The sequence below is a fragment of the Pleurodeles waltl genome, chromosome 7 (assembly GCF_031143425.1).
Source record: "Pleurodeles waltl isolate 20211129_DDA chromosome 7, aPleWal1.hap1.20221129, whole genome shotgun sequence".
NCBI lineage: Eukaryota > Metazoa > Chordata > Amphibia > Caudata > Salamandridae > Pleurodeles > Pleurodeles waltl.
This window is the reverse complement of record NC_090446.1, coordinates 603,844,495-603,862,231: the sequence shown is the minus strand read 5'-3', so window position 1 is coordinate 603,862,231 and position 17,737 is coordinate 603,844,495. Positions and strand designations below refer to the sequence as shown.

At 44.4% G+C, this 17,737-nt stretch overlaps 1 protein-coding gene across 4 annotated transcripts in view; it reads left to right on the top strand.

Moving 5' to 3' along the window:
- Positions 1 to 17,737, top strand: part of LOC138304453 (histone-lysine N-methyltransferase, H3 lysine-36 specific-like) — a 1,084,114-nt gene that overhangs the window by 1,026,877 nt on the left and 39,500 nt on the right. For all 4 annotated transcript variants that reach the window (XM_069244523.1, XM_069244520.1, XM_069244521.1 and 1 more), the window contains 2 exons: positions 14,395 to 14,664; positions 15,208 to 15,324. In XM_069244523.1, the coding sequence (XP_069100624.1) occupies positions 14,395 to 14,664; positions 15,208 to 15,324 (387 nt within the window). The remainder of the gene's footprint in view (positions 1 to 14,394; positions 14,665 to 15,207; positions 15,325 to 17,737) is intronic.

Sequence of the window (17,737 nt, the reverse complement as noted above, 5' to 3'; positions counted from 1 at the left end):
CACTACCTGTGTCCAGCTACATAATGGTAACTCCGAACCTGGGCATGTTTGGTATCAAACATGTTGGAATCATACCCCAATACTGTTGCCAGTATTGGTTGAATGATCCCATGCACTCTGTGGGCTCCTTAGAGAGCCCCCAGCATTGCTACTACCAGCTTTCTGGGGTTTTCCAGGCAGCCCAAGCTGCTGCTACCACTCAGACAGGTTTCTACCCTCCTGCTGCTTGACCAGCTCAAGCCTAGCAAGGCAGAATAAAGGATTTCCTGTAGGAGAAGGGGATAACACCCTCTCCCTTTGGAAATAGGTGTTACGTGGCTTGGGAGGGGTAGCCACCCCAAGCCACTGGTATGCTTTAAAGGGCACATGTGGTGCCCTCCTTGCATAAACCAGTCTGAACCGGTTCAGGGACCTCCAGTCCCTGCCCTGACACGAAACTTGACAATGGAAAGGAGAGTAACCACTCCCCTGTCCATCACCACCCTAAGGGGTGGTGCCCAGAGCTCCTCCAGATGGCTCCTTGATTCTGCTGTCTTGTATCCAAAGTGGGCAGAGGCCTCTGGGAGCATCTGAGTGGCCAGGTCAGGCAGGTGACGTCACAGCCCCTTCCTGATAGGTGGTCACCTTGCTAGGTGACCAATCCCCCTCACAAGGCTATTTAGGGTCTCCCTCGTGTGTGGGTCCTCAGATTCGACATGCAAGACTCCAGCAGGAATCCTCTGCAACGTTTACCACTGCAACTGGACTCCACAGGAATCTACAGTGTGCAGCTTCAGCGACAACTCTACTCTGCAACATTGTTTCTCCGGCCCCTTCCAGCAACTGCGACATTACCCTGGCTGTGCATCTTCTGAGGGTGGCAGGTCTTCGGTCTGCACAAGAAGCAAGAAGGAATCTCCCTTGGAGTGAAGGAGTCACTCCCCTGCATCCGCAGGCACCAACTGCAACAACGACCTGCTGCGTGGATCTCCTCTCATTCTGAGCTGTGTGGATCCTGCATCACGGTGGTGGCCTGAAGAGGTCCCCTTGGTCCTCTGCCAGCTTTCCAACTTTGGTGAAGGTAAGCCCTTGCTTTCCCATGCAGGAGAGTACTGCTGTGCACCGCGTCTCTTACAACTACCAAGGCTTGTTGACATCTCCTCTAAGGGATCTTCAGGCTCCGTGTAGCCCCAGCCCCCAGCACTCTTCCCTGCAACACACAGCCCTCTGCTTGCTTCTCCTGCGACGTGGGACCTTTCTTCAGGTGTGCTGCATGGGTCTCTCTGCGAGTCCAGGGTTCCTTTTCTGTGGGGCTGCCTCTTCTCTTTCAGGCTGTCTGCGCTGCTGAGGGTCGCCTAGGACTCTCCCGTGGGTTAAGTCCCTCTTTGACTTTGCTGGTCCCCAGCAGCTCCACTTTTGCACCAAGCGCAATACTTGCCTTTGCCAAGGCTTGTTGGTGGTTTTTCCACACCACAGACTGACTGCAACCCTTCGTCTAGTGTGGGACGTCGACTGTATCACCCAGGAACTCTCCAAATGCTCCAGTGCTGCATTGCGGACTGTCTTCATTTCACTGTCGACCAACTCCTGCATCCACAAATGGGTGGGGTAGTAGCACCTGCCACAACTGGACATTTCAACGTGAACTGAACTTGGTCCCCCTTCTTTTTCAGGTCTTCCTCTTCCAGGATCCAACTTTGGTTTCTTGCACGTTTTGTCTGGATCTTGAAATATCGTTCTCTGAAGTCCTTATGGTGGTTTTGGGGGAGAACCAGTTATTCACCTCTTTTCTCCTGGTCGCTGGGAGGCACTCTGGTATTTACCTTGTGGGTTTCCTAGTTCCTCCAGCTCCCCTCTACTGTTTCCACTTTGGGTGGGTGCCCGACCTTCACATTCGACTTTCTTAGTATATGGTTTGGTCCCCCCCAGGACTTCAGTAGTACCTAATGCTGTTCACTGTTTTCTATTGCTTTTTATGCCTATTCCTGGTTGTTAATGTACATATACAGTATAGTGTGTTTACTTACCTCCCATGGGAGTGTTTCCCATCTAGTATTGTAGTATCTGTGTCACTAAAATAAAGTACCTTTATTTTTGTAACAGTGCGTGGTTCTTTCATTGTGTAAGTGCTGTGTGACTGCAGTGGTATTGCATAAGCTTTGCATATCTCATAGATAAGCCTTGGCTGCTCATCCACAGCTACCTCTAGAGAGCCTGGCTTCCTAGACACTGACTATACCTCACTAATAGGGGATATCTGGACCTCGTATAAGGTGATCATACATAGGTACTCACCCCACACCAGGCCAGCTTCCCACATGTGCATCGTAGGATCTTTTTTGATGGTTATAAACACTAGAATAATTCTTCGCTGCCTGTGTGGACCCGAAGCACTTCTTCATAGGTCCATTTTAAAATCCTATAAGGTGTACCTGTCTGATTTCATGATTCCACCACACACTAGAGTATTTCCACCTCAGTTGGTTTGCACTCCTGGTACGGCAGGACACTTTTTGATGAGATGGAGGAACTTCAACACTTCCCAGGGCAGTATAGACAGCGTGAACAATGGCTGGTTACAGAGGGCAAGACTATCTCAACCTCCTCTATTTGCTGCACTCAAGACACAGCCAACACTGCAGCCAAGGAGCGTTAATACTAGAATCCTGGTCATGCGTCACTTCTAGCTCCGTCTCTCCGGCTTTAAGCCAGAAGTACATCAGCATCTGCTGAACCTGCTCTTAGACGGTGAACACCACTTCAGACAACAGGTAGACCAGATGCTTGAAAAGCACAAGCAAGCCAAGGTGATGGGTGTCCTTCAGACATCCACACCTAAAGGGTCCTTTCGCAGGGCACAGTACAGCGGACGTAGTAAGGTCATTTCCCTAAACTCCTCTGCCTCCTGCCAGAGACCGCAAGAGCCATACCACCAGAAGCCATGAGGGTATTCAGGAGGAGGTTACAGAGATAACACCACCAGGGCAGGGGCAAAGCAGGCTCAGCCAAAAGAGGCACATCCTTCAAGCGGTGGCTTCCTTCCACCCCCTGATTATATTACTCTTGTGGGGGAAGACTACAGATGTTTCTTCCATGCTGGAAAGAGATTACCACTGACCAGTGGGTCCTCTCTATCATAAACCATGGTCAAGCCTGGAGCACACAGCAACCCCACTAAACATTCAGCCCAGAACTCCTCCAGGTGGCCTCTCGATTCTGTCATCTTGAAAATAAGATGTGCAGAGGCCCCTTTGAGCATCTGAGTGGCCAGGTCAGGCAGGTGACGTTGGTGACCCCCCTCTGAATAGTGGTTACCTTACAGAGTGACCAAACCCCCTTTAGCGCTATTTATGGACTCCCTTGCTGATGGGTCCCGAGGTACGGTGTGCAAGATTCCTCCAGGATTCCTCTGCATCGTCTAGTTCAGCTCCTGGCCATCGGAACCACAACTAGACACTTCAGAAACTGACAAGAGTGCAACTCCTGAGACGACCTTGCCTTGCAACACTGTTTCTCCGGCTCCTTCCAGTAACTGCAACATTTCCCCGGCTGTGCACCCTCTGGGGTCGGCACAACTTCAGCTGCACTAGGAAGCAAGAAGGAATCTCCCTTGGGGTGAAAGAGTCACTCCTCTGCATCTGCAGACAACAACAGCAAAAACGTCCAGCTGCGTGGATCTGCTCTCCTCTGGAACAGCTTGGATCCTGCATCACAGGTGGTGGTCTGGAGTGGTCCCCTTGAACCTCTCTGCCCGCTGTCCATCTTGAGAGAGGGTGAGCCCTTGCCTCTCCATGCAGATAAGTACGAGACTTAAAGTTCCAGTGTCCATGTGTTAGGATGGGGTTAAAGTTAACCCCAAACACCCACCACCGGCGGCATGTGTCCGGCCGGGTGCAGAGGTCAAAGTTGAGGTACATTTAACATGTGCTCCTATGGAGACTGGGGTGCTCGGTAAGGACCCCCCCTACACACACACACCACCCCCCACCACCCCCCTTTCTGTGTAATGCAGTTGCTGGCTAGCACCTTAGACTTGCCCCATAAGACTCAGTCTTCCTGATCCAAAAACCTTATTCATGAGAGCTTGGTGGTTCATGCTTCCACCTTCCACATAAATTTTAAATATATCCCTTACTGTCCCTCCTCACAGTTTTAACAAATTGATGTGCTCTGCAAAATAATATCTTCCTCTGCCAGCTTGGCACTGAGGTCCCTGAGCACCCTCTGCATTCTGGAATGCTACACACATGCTTTGCGGGATATGGACACTGAGACCTTACCAGCCATCTATGATGCATGCTGGAACAGCTTCGCTCAGTATTCAGACAAATCATGATGGACAGGGTGCAGCTAAATATGTTTTGGGGGCCGGGCTGAACACAGTACTGTGTGGGCTGCGCCATGGACACCAATGTAGTGATCAGGTGTGATACTCGGATGCACACCACAGGACTTTCCAGTGATATGGTGGCATTCCCTATGGATTTGCCGATTTACATTTCCAGGCCTTTCGGTGAAAAAACGGACTGCGCTGGAGTGCTGTAAAGATAGCCATGGCACAGCCTGCACTTTAGGTTTGCTCTCTGTAAATTCCATTAGCATAAGTGGAAGTTTAGGGGATTCAGCGGTCCCTACTACCTCCAGAGGCAGGCCTCGAACATATACAACAGGAAGTGCAACTCTTTTGCAGCTCAAGGGCATGGTGTGAGCAGATACAATGGGCATCACCATGGACCACAGTCATCCTCTTACTCTTCTCCCACTGCATCTGTGGCCCAGCCACTTTCATTCCCCCTCTGAAGGTCACCCGTGACTGATGGGGGTCAGAATTGATTCTTCCCTTCTTGTCTGTTCACACATGTCCCATTGGTTTCTGTTCAGACTTTGGCAGCCTGTGCTTCCATTCTGCCACAGAAAGTCCAATCTCTGTTGGCTAATGGGACCACAAAGAATGTCCTGGAGGTGGAGAAAGTCGGTGTTATTGTTAGGTTTTGATGCCCAAAAAGATGAAGGGTACAAGCCAATGTTAGGTCTTTGACTTCTGAAAAACTGCCTTTGGAAAGACAAGTTCAAGTTGCTTACCATGGCCCATATTCTTTATGCTCTGGATCCAGGGGACACAGTGGTGTCCCTGGACTTGCAGAATAATTGTGCGTCTTTTAGCTCATAGTGAGAACGAAACACTTTCATTTCACTGCCCTGCTCTTCTGCCTCAGCTCAGCTACTTGGGTGTTATCTTCACAGGTTGGGCATACTGGCTACTGAAGGTGGGATAACCACAGTCAGTCGTGAAGCACCATTTGTTGCCCTTTTCTCATTCCTGGGGTTTTTCATCAATAAACCTAAATCCCATCTGCAGGATTCCTCTTATAGGGGCTGTGCATTGGAGTTTCTGCCTAGATGCTCCCTGAGCGAGAAAATCCACCTGAAGTGGGACCCCCCCCTTCAACCTCATTTAGCTCTGCCACCCTGAGTTCTGAGGAAAGTCAGAATGGACCTGGCCCTGGTTTGGTCCAAGAAAGCCTGCTTCTTCAGTCTCCTTAGTAACTGCCTTCTTCATGCATGAAGATTGAGTCCTTCAGTTGAGGGTTCAGGTTAGATCTGCTGGCAGAGATATTGGGTGTTATTCTAGTGAATAGCCTCCCATCTACCAAATCTATGTTTTCTGAACTTTGGGCGAGGTTCATGGCTTTGTTTGGGGACAATCAGGTTAACCCTCTTGTAGGGTTATGCTTACAGCTGTGGAATAGAATGTGAAGGGGGGCAACATTCTAGGATGGGATTGAAGACAGAGGAGTGGGAGCTGAGCACTGGGTGGAAGCTGGGAGTTATGTATGCTGTTCAAGACGACTAAACCGGAATAAAGGATTCCTAGTTAATCTGTTCTCTGTGTAATTACTATATGAATTGGCGACAAGGGACTCTGTGTAGGGGGCAGTGAGGAGAGACAGCAGCGTCTAACGTGGCAGCAGTTGTACGTGACGGAGGAGTGTTGCATCGCGCGCAAGAAACAAAAGAAAGAAAGACGAAAGCGTGTGAATACCGTGCGAGGCGGCAGTGTCGGAGTACGGCACATGAGCACAGTGTTGTCGCGCAGTACTCCAGCAGAACACTGTCTTGCTAGTGGCCGCAACACAGAGCAACATTTGAAGGCGCAGTGAGGAAATATCCATTTCCTTATTGTGGGAGTTCACAAATCGCTTGTATGGGCAGTGAAAGTGAAGGACTACTCGAGGAAGAGAAAGAGGACTACAAAGTAGTGGACTGTACTTGGAATACTTATTAGGATTATTGTTTTGAATTGTTATTTTAGATTATTATTTTATTTTATTAATTTACATTTTTATTTTAGTATTTTTTGGTAGTTTATTTTGTAATTTCTTTGCAGGATGGCAGAACAGAATATTTGTGCACCACCGTGTTTCCTACCTGTACCAGGTGAACCAACTATAACTTGGAAACAATGGAAGAACATATTTACAACTTATTTGTTAGCAATAGCTGGTGATAAATATAGTCCAGTTAGGAAGCAAGCAATTTTACTACACCATCTAGGAGCAGATGGAAGAAGAATTTATGATGTCTTGCCTGAGGTAGCTTGGGGTATGGGAGAAGGTCAACCCATGAATGTCTATAAAATGTCCTTACAAATGTTAGAAAAACATTTTACCCCCAAGTTAAGTGTTGTGTTTGAACGCCATATATTTTTTCCCGTATTCAAGGTCAAGGTGAGGATGTAATGTCCTATGTTGCTGCCCTAAGGGGTTTGGCTGTCACATGCGATTTTCGCGATTTAAGGGACTCCTTAATACGGGATCGAGTTGTAAGTTGCACAAGTAACAAAAAGGTAAAGGAGAAGTTGTTGTCCATGGATCCAACATTAGAGGAATCTATACAAATTGCGAGAAGTATGGAGCATACTGCTGCGTGGATGAAGGAAATAGAGGTAAACAAAAGTTACGTGAATGATTCAGGTAATGAAACCACCTTTGAGGTGAAGGAAGTTAGATCTAAGGAACAAGAAAGGGTGCAGGAGAATACTGGAGTATGAAGTGGAAAAAAGAAGAATATGAATATTTCATGTTTTAGATGTGGATGCCCAGGGCACATAGCTTCAAGTCCTATTTGTACTGCACGAACGCTAACATGCAGATTGTGTGGAAGGTGAGGTCACGTTGCCAAGGTATTAGAACCAAGGTGAAGGTAATGAGTAGCAGTGTTAAATCTGTGGATGACATAAAGGATGATCATCAAGAAATTGTCCTGACAGTTGACGAGGTTGAAGAATTGGATCAGCTTGTTGTGGAATCTACGAGTAAGAAAAATTGGAAAAGAGAAATTTCAAGTAAGTTGGAGAAACCTCATTGCAATGTGACAATAGAGTCTACATTTGTAAAAGTATTAGTGGACTCAGGTAGTCTGTTTACGCTAATATCTAGGAAAACTTATGAAAAGATTTTGAAGAAAAAATTTGGAGAGCTATTGAAGGCTGATGTGAAAGCATTTGGGTTTGGTGGGAAAAGAATTGAAATATTGGGAATGCACTGGATGGACATTTCATTCAGATAGTGGAGTTCATGGAATGGTGTACGTTACTGGTGAAGGGACAAACCTTCTAGGATGGCAACATCAGAAAGATGTGAACATCATGCTTGATCCTAATGCTGCTGAACAGGTTATGGTTGTGGAGCGGATGGGTGACGTAGATAGTTTGAAAATAGATGAGCAATGGTGTGAAAAGCTGATGACCAAGTTTTCAAAAGTCTTCACCGACAAATTGGGTAAATTGAAGGGATTCACACACCGAATAATTCTAAAAAATACAAGGCAGTACTGGTAGTGCATAAGGTGAGATCCCTACCGTTCTTGATGAGAGATCCTCTTCAACGAGAGCTGAATAAACTGCTGGAGGAAGGAATAATTTAACCCATTGAGTCATCTGAATGGTTGGCACCCATTGTGGCACCTTTGGAGGGAAACAAGATCCGTTTATGTATTGACTTAAGGAATCTGAATAAGAACATTTGGGTGGATAGACAACCCTTGCCAACCATTACGGAAGTGTTAAGCATGATGGGTGTGGTGAGGTATTTAGTGTATTAGACATGTCTGCAGCATATCATCAGGTCAATTTGCATCCGGAATCGCGACCCTTGACTTCTTTTGTGACGCCACTGGGGGCATATCGTTATTGTAGGATGCCTTTCGGTTTAGCGTCAGCTGTATTTCAAAGGATAATGCAAAATATTTTTAAAGGTCTGGACAATGTACTATGTTTCCCGGATGACATAATAATGGTGGGTAAATCGTTTAATGACCATGATGAGTTGTTGGAGAAAGTGTTGCAGAGGATTGAAAACCCCAGATTTACTGTGAAGAGAGAAAAATGTCAATTGAGAAAAGATGGTGTGAATTATTTGGGGCATGAGATATCTGCTGAAGGAATCAAACCTAAAAAAAAGCATTGTAAGGGCAGTTCGTGAAGCTCCGAGACCGGGCGACAAGGATCAATTGAGATCATTCCTAGGATTAGCTGAGTATTGCTCGAAATTTGTTCATAATTTTGCTGATCTGGTGGAGCCTATGAGAGCGATATTGAAGAAAGGAGCTGTATTTGAGTGGAAGGATGAGTGCGAATTGGCTTTTGGAGAACTCAAGCAGTCGATTGCCAGGGCTCCCACATTGTGTCATTTCGATGTTACCAAGAAAACAATTCTGATGACTGATGCCAGAAGTGAAGTTCTAGGTGTGGTATTGATCCAGAAGGTGGATGGTGAGGAGAAGATTATTGGATTTGCATCACGCTGGTTAAAAGGGGCTGAACAATCTCATTCCGCTATTGAAAAGGAGGCACTGGCTTGTTGGGGTATAAACCACTATAGGTATTATTTGTGCGGTTTACCGTTTATACTCCACACAGACCATAAGCCACTGTTGCAAATTTTCAAAAGTGGACGGGGTCTTGAAGGGAGTTTTACGCCTCGTATTTCTAGATGGTTGATAACCATCATTGATTACAATTTTGTGATGGAGTTTGTAAGGGGAAAGAGAAATGTGGTAGCTGATTGTTTGTCGCAGATGCCTATTGATGGGGATCTTGATGAAATATGGGATATGGAATGGGATGCACTTTCAATAGATGGATAACTGGCGCTGGGACAAGATGAATGGGAAGAGGCTGTGAGGGATGATGTGGAGTATGACGAATTGAAGAAATTCATAATGAGGCATGGTTTGGATGTGCTACAAGGAAATTTGAAACCATATTTGGTTGTTAGCGATGAACTTAGTGTGCAAGGTGAGAAGGTATTGTGACGGGATAGAATTGTGCCCTCTACGAGATTGAGGGCAAGACTAATAAAAATTGTTCATGAAGGACATTTGGGTATGAGCTTAACCAAAAGGAGGTTGCAGCAGTTTTACTGGTGGCCTGGAATAGATAGGTATGTGGAAAAGATGGTGGAAGAGTGTCAAGCTTGTAGAAATAGTGATAGAACGAAGGTGGTTAGGCAACCGCCTCTGGGTTGTGTGCAGTTTCCTGGGGCACCCTGGAAAAAGTTAGCATTGGATCTGTTGGGGCCAGTGGATAAATTAGGAAGAAGAAATCATTTCCTTATGGTCTTAGTGGATTATTACAGCAAGTGGTTCGTAATTAAGAGCGTGGAACAGATTACTACCAACAGTGTTATAGAGTTTCTTAGAGAAACGTTTTTGGAGGAAGGTGTTCCCAAAATCTTAGTTACGGATAATGGTGTGCAGTTGGTTTCTGCGGCTATGACAGAGTTTCTTGGTGAATTAAGGGTGAAACATGAGAGGGTGGCATTGTTCCGACCACAGGCGAATGGTTTGGTGGAGAGGGTGAACAGAATTGTGATGGAGAACATACAGCTTTCATTGGCAAATGGATTTAATTGGAAGGAAGAATTGAACAAGATGTTGTGGGCGCATAGAGTGACACCTCATTCTGTAACAGGTGTGTCGCCATTTATTGCCCCCAAGGGAAGGGAACCAGGAACAAAAGAATATTATTGGTGGTTGAATGAGAAGAAACAAGTGTGGGTGGATCATGAGAGCTTGAAGGCAAGAGCCATGAATTTTCAGAGGAGGAATCAAATGTGTTATGACAGAAGGAAGGGTGTGAAATGTGCTGGTGTAAGTTGTGGTGATTTGGTGGCAGTGAGGAAAGTTGGAACTATAAGAAAGGGCGAGAGTAAGTTTCATGAACCATGAAGGCTAACGAAAGTGAAGAATTCCGTGGTCACATTAGAAGATGGTAGAGAGTGGAGTGTAGGAAAGTTGTGTAAAGTTAAATATGAGTGAAGTGATTGCTGAAAGTGAAGGGATGGGTTATGGAGTATTATGTGTATTTAATCATTTTGAGTTACATGTTTTGTATCATGTGTAAATTGTGTATATAGTTATTTGGAGTTATATAATTTGTATCATATGTTACCTTTAGCAAATTGCCATGTAGACAAAGTTTTTAGGTTTTATAAGGGAGGAGATGTGTAGGGTTATGCTTACAACAGTGGAATAGAATGTGAAGGAGGACAACATTCTAGGATGGGATTGAAGATAGAGGAGTGGGAGCTAAGCACTGGGTGGTAGCTGGGAGTTACGTATGCTGTTCAAGACGACTAAACAGGAATAAAGGATTCCTAGTTCATCTGTTCTCTGTGTAATTATTACACCTCTCCAGGCAAAACTGGCTGATATTTATATGTTTGTTTTATCACTGGCTTAACAAGATGTGAGAGTTCCTAGGGCTGCCTTTAGGGTCTCAGGTTTTCTGTGAATACAACTTCTTGTTAAGTTCTGTCTTAAGAGTCCAAAACTTTTCAGACTTTCTGAGAATTTCTGTCACGTTGTCTGAGTAAGGCCAGTATTGTCATGTAGTTTTCAAATTCTATGGACGAAAGAGGAGCTCAGGCTCGCCACAAAAACTTCATTCCTATTCCACTAAACCAAAGGCAGTATTTGTGTCCTTCCAAAGCGCTGTCCCTGTCAAAAAATTGAAGCGTGCTTTTTGCAAGCATTACTGTTTTGGCACGTCTTTCAGGTGATATGGATCTTTCAGCCAGGATGTGTTGTGCATTTTATTAGCTCGATATTTGGCACCCTTAAATTCATCTTTCCCCCATTATGAAGTCAGTTGAGAAGAGGGTGTGTAGTCTGGCAATAAAAAAGAGAGAAATAACTTCAAAGAAATTCCTGTACACTTGCTGTCAAACTGACACAATACCTACTCACCGAGCTGTATTTCCTTCAGCATGTATTGTTGGCAACATTGCTTGTTGGGGAAGCATGTATTGGGTGTTGTAGTTCTCAATGCACATATATAGGAGTAGTGAACAGCTTTGGAGTGTTCTCATTGTGCACTCCAAAGGTATTTTAAAATTCAGCTGTCTTTTATGAATTTTTCCTGTTCCTGCCTGCCTGTGCAGACAATTATAAACAGTTGTGAAGGGGGTGGGTAAGGCTTGAAGTTCATTTTTCCTATCTGCACTTCACTGATTGGGCTTAAGGGCCATCTTCTTTGTGTTGTTCTGTTTTGTTCTTTGACAATCAATCACTAATTGCATTAAACAATCACTCTTTCTTTGCACAAGCTAGTGTCTCTGAGGAAAGTGTAGATAGCTGTAGGAGGTTGGCTCTGTATATACTATTTCAAAGTAAGGAATAGTGTGCACAGAGTCCAAGGGTTCCCCTTAGAGGTAAGATAGTGGCAAAATTAGATAATTCTAATGCTCTATTTTGCGATAGTGTGGTCGAGCAGTAGGCTTATCAGAGGGTAGTGTTAAGCATTTGTTGTACACACACAGGCAATAAATGAGGAACACACACTCAAAGACTTACTCCAGGCCAGTAGGTTTTTATATTGAAAAATATATTTTCTTAGTTTATTTTAAGAACCACAGGTTCATGATTTACAGTAAACACTTTAAATGCAAGGTACGTCACTTAGATACTTTAGGAACTTAGAATGGAAACAATATTATATACAGTCTCTGTAAAAATGGCAATAAGCTATTTTCAAAGTGGACACAGTACAAAAATCAACAGTTCCTGGAGGAGGTAAGTAAAGGTTAGATTGGGAGGTAAGTAAAACACTTGCAAGTCTCAGTCCTGGGGCATAGGCAGCATACCGTTGGGGGTTCAAGGCAACCCCAAAGTTACCAAACCAGTAGCTCGGGGCCGGTCAGGTGCAGAGGTCAAAGAGGTGCCCAAAACACATAGGCGCCTATGGAGAACAGGGGTGCTCCGGTTCCAGTCTGCCAGCAGGTAAGTACCTGCGTCCTCGGGGGGCAGACCAGGGGGGTTTTGTAGAGCACTTGGGGGGGGGGGGGGGACACAAGTAGGCACACAAAACACACCCTCAGCGGCACAGGGGCAGCTGGGTGCAGTGTGCAAAGCAGGTGTCGAGTTTTGTATAGGTTTCAATGGAGGGACCCGTGGGTCACTCTAGCTGTGCAGGCAGGTACAGGGGGGGCTTCTCGGGACAGCCACCACCTGGGCTAGGCAGAGGGTCGTCTGGGGGTCACTCCTGCGTTGAAGTTCGGTTCCTTCAGGTCCTGGGGGCTGCAGGTGCAGTGTTGGTCCCAGGCATCGGGTCCCTTGTTACAGGCAGTCTCGGTCAGGGGGAGCCTCTGGATTCTCTCTGCAGGTGTCGCTGTGGGGGCTCAGTGGGGTCGTCTCTGGTTACTCACGGGCTCGCAGTTGGCGGAGAGTCCTTCCTGAGGTGTTGGTTTTCTGCAGGTTGAGCCGGGGGCATCAGGTGCAGTGTGTAGAGTCTCACGCTTCCGGCGGGAAACGTGAAGTTCTTGGAAGTTGCTTATTTGTTGCAAAGAAGTAGCTGGTTTTGAACAGGGCCGCTGTTCACTGGAGAATCTTGGTTCTGTAGTCCAGGGCAGTCCTCTGAGGTTTCAGAGGTCGCTGGTCCCTGTCGGATGCATCACTGGAGCAGGTTTTCGAAGTTGGAGACAGGCCGGTAGGGCTGGGGCCAAAGCAGTTGTCGTTTTCCTCCTTCTCTGCAGGCTTGTAGGTCAACAGTCCTTGTTTCTTCAGGTTGCAGGAATCTGATTTCCTGGGATCTGGGGAGCCCCTAAATACTGAATTTAGGGGTGTATTTAGGTCTAGGAGGGCAGTAGCCAATGGCTACTGTCCTTAGGGTGGCTACACCCTCTTTGTGCCTCCTCCCTGTGGGGAGGGGGGCACATCCCTAATCCTATTAGGGGAATCCTACAAACTCAAGATGGAAGATATCTAAAGGCAGGGGTCACCCATGCTCAGGACACCTTAGGGGCTGTCCTGACTGGTGGGTGACTCCTCCTTGTTTTTCTCATTATCTCCTCCAGGGGCATAGTGCTCATGCCTTAGGGCTGTAAGGCCAGCTAGAGGGGTGACTTACCTATGCCACAGGCAGTGTGAGGTTGGCATGGCACTCTGAGGGGAGTGCCATGTCGACTTAGTCATTTTCTCCCCACCAGCACACACAAGCTGTGAGGCAGTGTGCATGTGCTGAGTGAGGGGTCCCCAGGGTGGCATACGACACGCTGCAGCCCTTAGAGACTTTCCCTGGCATCAGGGCCCTTGGTACCAGGGGTACCAGTTACAAGGGACTTACCTGAGTGCCAGAGTTGTGCCAGTTGTGGAGACAAAGGTACAGTTTAGGGAAAGAACACTGGTGCTGGGGCCTGGTTAGCAGGATCCCAGCACACTTTCCAATCATAACTTAGCATCAGCAAAGGCAAATAGTTAGGGGGTAACCATGCCAAGGAGGCATTTCCTTACAATAGCACTGATGAGTTAAATGTTGTTATTCTGCTCAGTGACTTTATGGCAGTGTTTGTCCATATGATTTCTAGAAATAACAAGGTGATAAATGGAATGCTCAAATTAATCTGAGTCCCTAGCAATTGCTCAAGCCACACTCAAGTCTATTGTTTTCTGCCACCATGCAACTCTAGACAAAGGACTGCCTAATGCAAATGAGTATTGACCCTGATTGACTCCTATGGCACAGTGAGCACAGAGCCCATGTCTGGGTATACTCATCATATTTAGGGTGTCAGCTGCAGCAATAACAAGGTTGAGGAAGGAAATGCTTGAATACTGTGATTTAAAATGATTTCTAGCACCACCATTATTGAAATCCTCAGAAGTGCTCTGTCCAGCAACTAATGTGGATTAATTATCTTTCTGTTTCTCAGATTGCAAATGAGAATTCTATGTCATTTTAGTTCTTTGTCCTAACACATCTAGTGTCTAAAATTACATTATCTGCATCACTTCTCAAATTGTTCATCTCTTTTTCTGTAATCATGTATTAGGGACAGTGCTATGTCTGATATGATATTCTGCGAATGGGACAAGGGAGGCTGCATGTCCTGTCTCATAACCTTTATTTACCCCTAGGTGAACAGGCCAATAGGAGGGGTTCAGATCTTCACAGCTGACATGTCTGAAATTCCACGCTGCAACTGCAAAGCCACTGATGAGAACCCCTGTGGCCAAGACTCTGAGTGTATCAATCGAATGCTTCTGTATGAGTGTCATTCATCTGTCTGCCCTGCTGGAGAAAAATGTCAGAATCAGTGCTTCTCCAAAAGGCAGTACCCTGAAGTGGAGGTGTTCCGGACTGCGAGCCGAGGATGGGGTTTGAGATGCAAAGTAGACCTTAGGAAGGTATGTGTCAAGTATCCCTTGGTGGCTTCTTGGGTGTTAGATACTTGTTAATGGATAGTCATACATTGTGATAACTAGGGAGTGTCTTCTAGGAGAGAAGAGGCCGGATCCTAAGTGTAATCTGTTAACCAAGGCAAAAGAAATCTAATAAAGTACATCCATCAGATGGAATGCCTATCAAATGCCTGGTTCCTAACTGTTCCATGATATCTAGTTATTCAATACTCAGTAACTGGGTGAACTCTGTGTCTTTGGTAATAAGTCCCTAATTGATATTTTAACAGTTGTGTTCGCTGGCTCCTTCCAGGCAAACTACCAATAGTAATGAAAGGTCTGCTTAATATTCTTTAATTGTTGTCCTAAATTGATTTGTGTTTTTGTACAGCATTTTTAAATAGATATGAAAGGTAACATTATACTTGCTTTAACAAACTGTTGGTGAAAAACAGGCTGCCTTGAAATTATAGGTCTGTTTTATTGTTTTAGTGATATTGTTATGGTCAGTGAAATGTTATTTAATATATTGTGTGTTTTTCTTTTTAGGGGGAGTTTGTGAATGAGTATGTTGGTGAACTAATAGACGAAGAGGAGTGTCGAGCAAGAATAAAACATGCACAGGACAATGATATATCCAACTTCTACATGTTGACTTTGGACAAGGTAAAACAACAGAAGTGTTAAAGGCACTCTCAGCTCCACTGCCATCTTTTGTGGTACTCTAAGCTTTTTACCTAAAGCAGAATCGTGTGTCCAAACAGTAAGATATTGAGTGAGGGTGTTCCGATTTGTTTGACTGTTTTTATCTGCATCCACTAATTGTGATTCTTAGCCCAGTGATAAATGTTTTTCTTCACGTCAGAGGAAGAGGATACTATTTTTCCCCTATTTATCAATCATGGAATCCTCATTTACATAAGCAGTAAATATCTTTAATGCACCACAGCGTAACAAAAAAATTCAATATATTCAAATTCTATATTTTCACATTACACTGCTGCTTTCAGGAATCCAGGCGCTCCACTCTCCCAACAGGCACATCTGTGTTGGGTTTGGTAGTTCACTTTTCCACTCCATAATTCATCAGTTAGGTTATCAGCTCAACTGGAATTATAGTTCACTTTGTAAAAGTGGAGTTTGTGGTAATTTCTAAGACAGTGTGGTTGTGGAATTAGCATAAGTGATTCAGTCCTTCCCACTATGAAACCTTACACGTGAAAGAGGTATAGCTCTGACCTAGGAAAAGAGAGAGCCCTTAAGAAATGTTATCACTTGTATGTTTCCAGAACATGTTAGCAAGTGTAAGGGCTGCCACCTTTCTCAGGGAAATTCTGGCTTCTATCTTTTTGTCAACTCAAGTAGGCCAGCCAGCTGTGCTTCTGACCCTTGTCCGTCACACATCTTCAAGAACATTCTTTTAAGTACTTTGCTACTACACCCATCAAAACAAGTATCAATAATTCTTTAACTACAGGAATGTTTCCAGAAGACTGAAAGGCATACATACACCCATTAAAGAAAGCAAACATAGGCCCACGTGACCGAAACAAATACAGACCGATTACAGTTGGACCTTTCCTGGGCAAATTGATAGAAAGAGCATCATTAACAAAGATGTCACAGTTTATTGAAGATAATTCCATACTTTTCAACTTCCAAACGGTCCGGGAAGAGGCACAGATTCTTCTCTAATCACCATCTGGGATGACCTTAAAACACAGTAAATCGAAACGGGGTCACTTCACTAATTCTCCTGGACATTTTTGCTGCCTTCGACACAGTTCATCATGACGCTGTAATCCTGAGACTCTATAAAGCGGGCAATGAGGGGACTGCTCTCGACTTGATCACATCCTACCTTAAAAACAGAACAAATGTCATCCATACTGTTCTTTTCTCATCCAAACTGTACTTGACAAAAGCAGGAATCCATCAAGTCTCTTATCATCTCACCCATGCTTTTCAACATCTACATGAAGTTATTACCAGCTTAGTATGTTTATAGGTCACTGCACAGTTTACTTAGAAGTTATTTGATTATATGATTAAGGGTTTCTGGTTTTGTGTTATCTATCTCAATGTATAAATATAATCTTAACAATTGTATCTATCAGTGCTTCACTACTGAAATATTGGGGAACATGTAAAATAAAAATACATTAAAAAAAAAATATTTTCCCAAAATTATAAAAGTACACAAATTATCTTTTATGTACAGCAATACTTGCAAGTTTGTTTTTCTAACTATTTACCCATACATCCACATATGGGCTTCTACATAATACAGCTTTATATCTCTGTATTATTTTACGTGTACATTTATATGTAGTTATGTATCCATGTATTTATTATTTTCCTCTTACTGTAAAAAAAAAAAACTTTTGCTCTCTCCAGTGCCTTACTTTAGACACTACGTAGTCACATTATACCCCTCTTAATATATCCTCTACCTCATCCCAAACCTCATTGTACTACTATCTCCCTAATAACCCTTTCTAAATCTTTTGCTCCTCAGTCCCTTATTTGACTGTCCCAAACTTCATTTAACTATGATCTCCATAATAACTATTTCTAGACTCTTCCTTCCTCTATCCATCCCTTGTCTTATCTCAAACCTAATTTTACTACTGCGATCTCCCAAATAACAATTCAAGACTCTTCCCTCCTGTATCTATCCTTCATCCTATTCAATCCAACTAACAGACTCATGTCCACCACTCACATTAACAACTTATATCGCCTTGTATTAATCCACCACTGATGCATGTTTAATTCCGGAGTAGCATGCTACTAGCCAAAAAGTGCTTAAAAACCTCATTACGGGTGGTAAGCGCTATATAAATACAGTTACTATTACAATTTTATTGATGTTTTCAGGATGTAAGAGTCAGAATCTGGTACTTGAATAAGATGTTATGTAAAATCATCTGCTTTATTTTGAACACACCAGTCTGTCCTAATCTTTTGTAAATGACATGACAGGTCTAATATAGCTTTGAAATAATTTCCTCATATATTTGCTGCTTTAAGTTTACTTTAAAATAGGGGAATGTAGTTTGCTGTTTAAGCTGTTTCC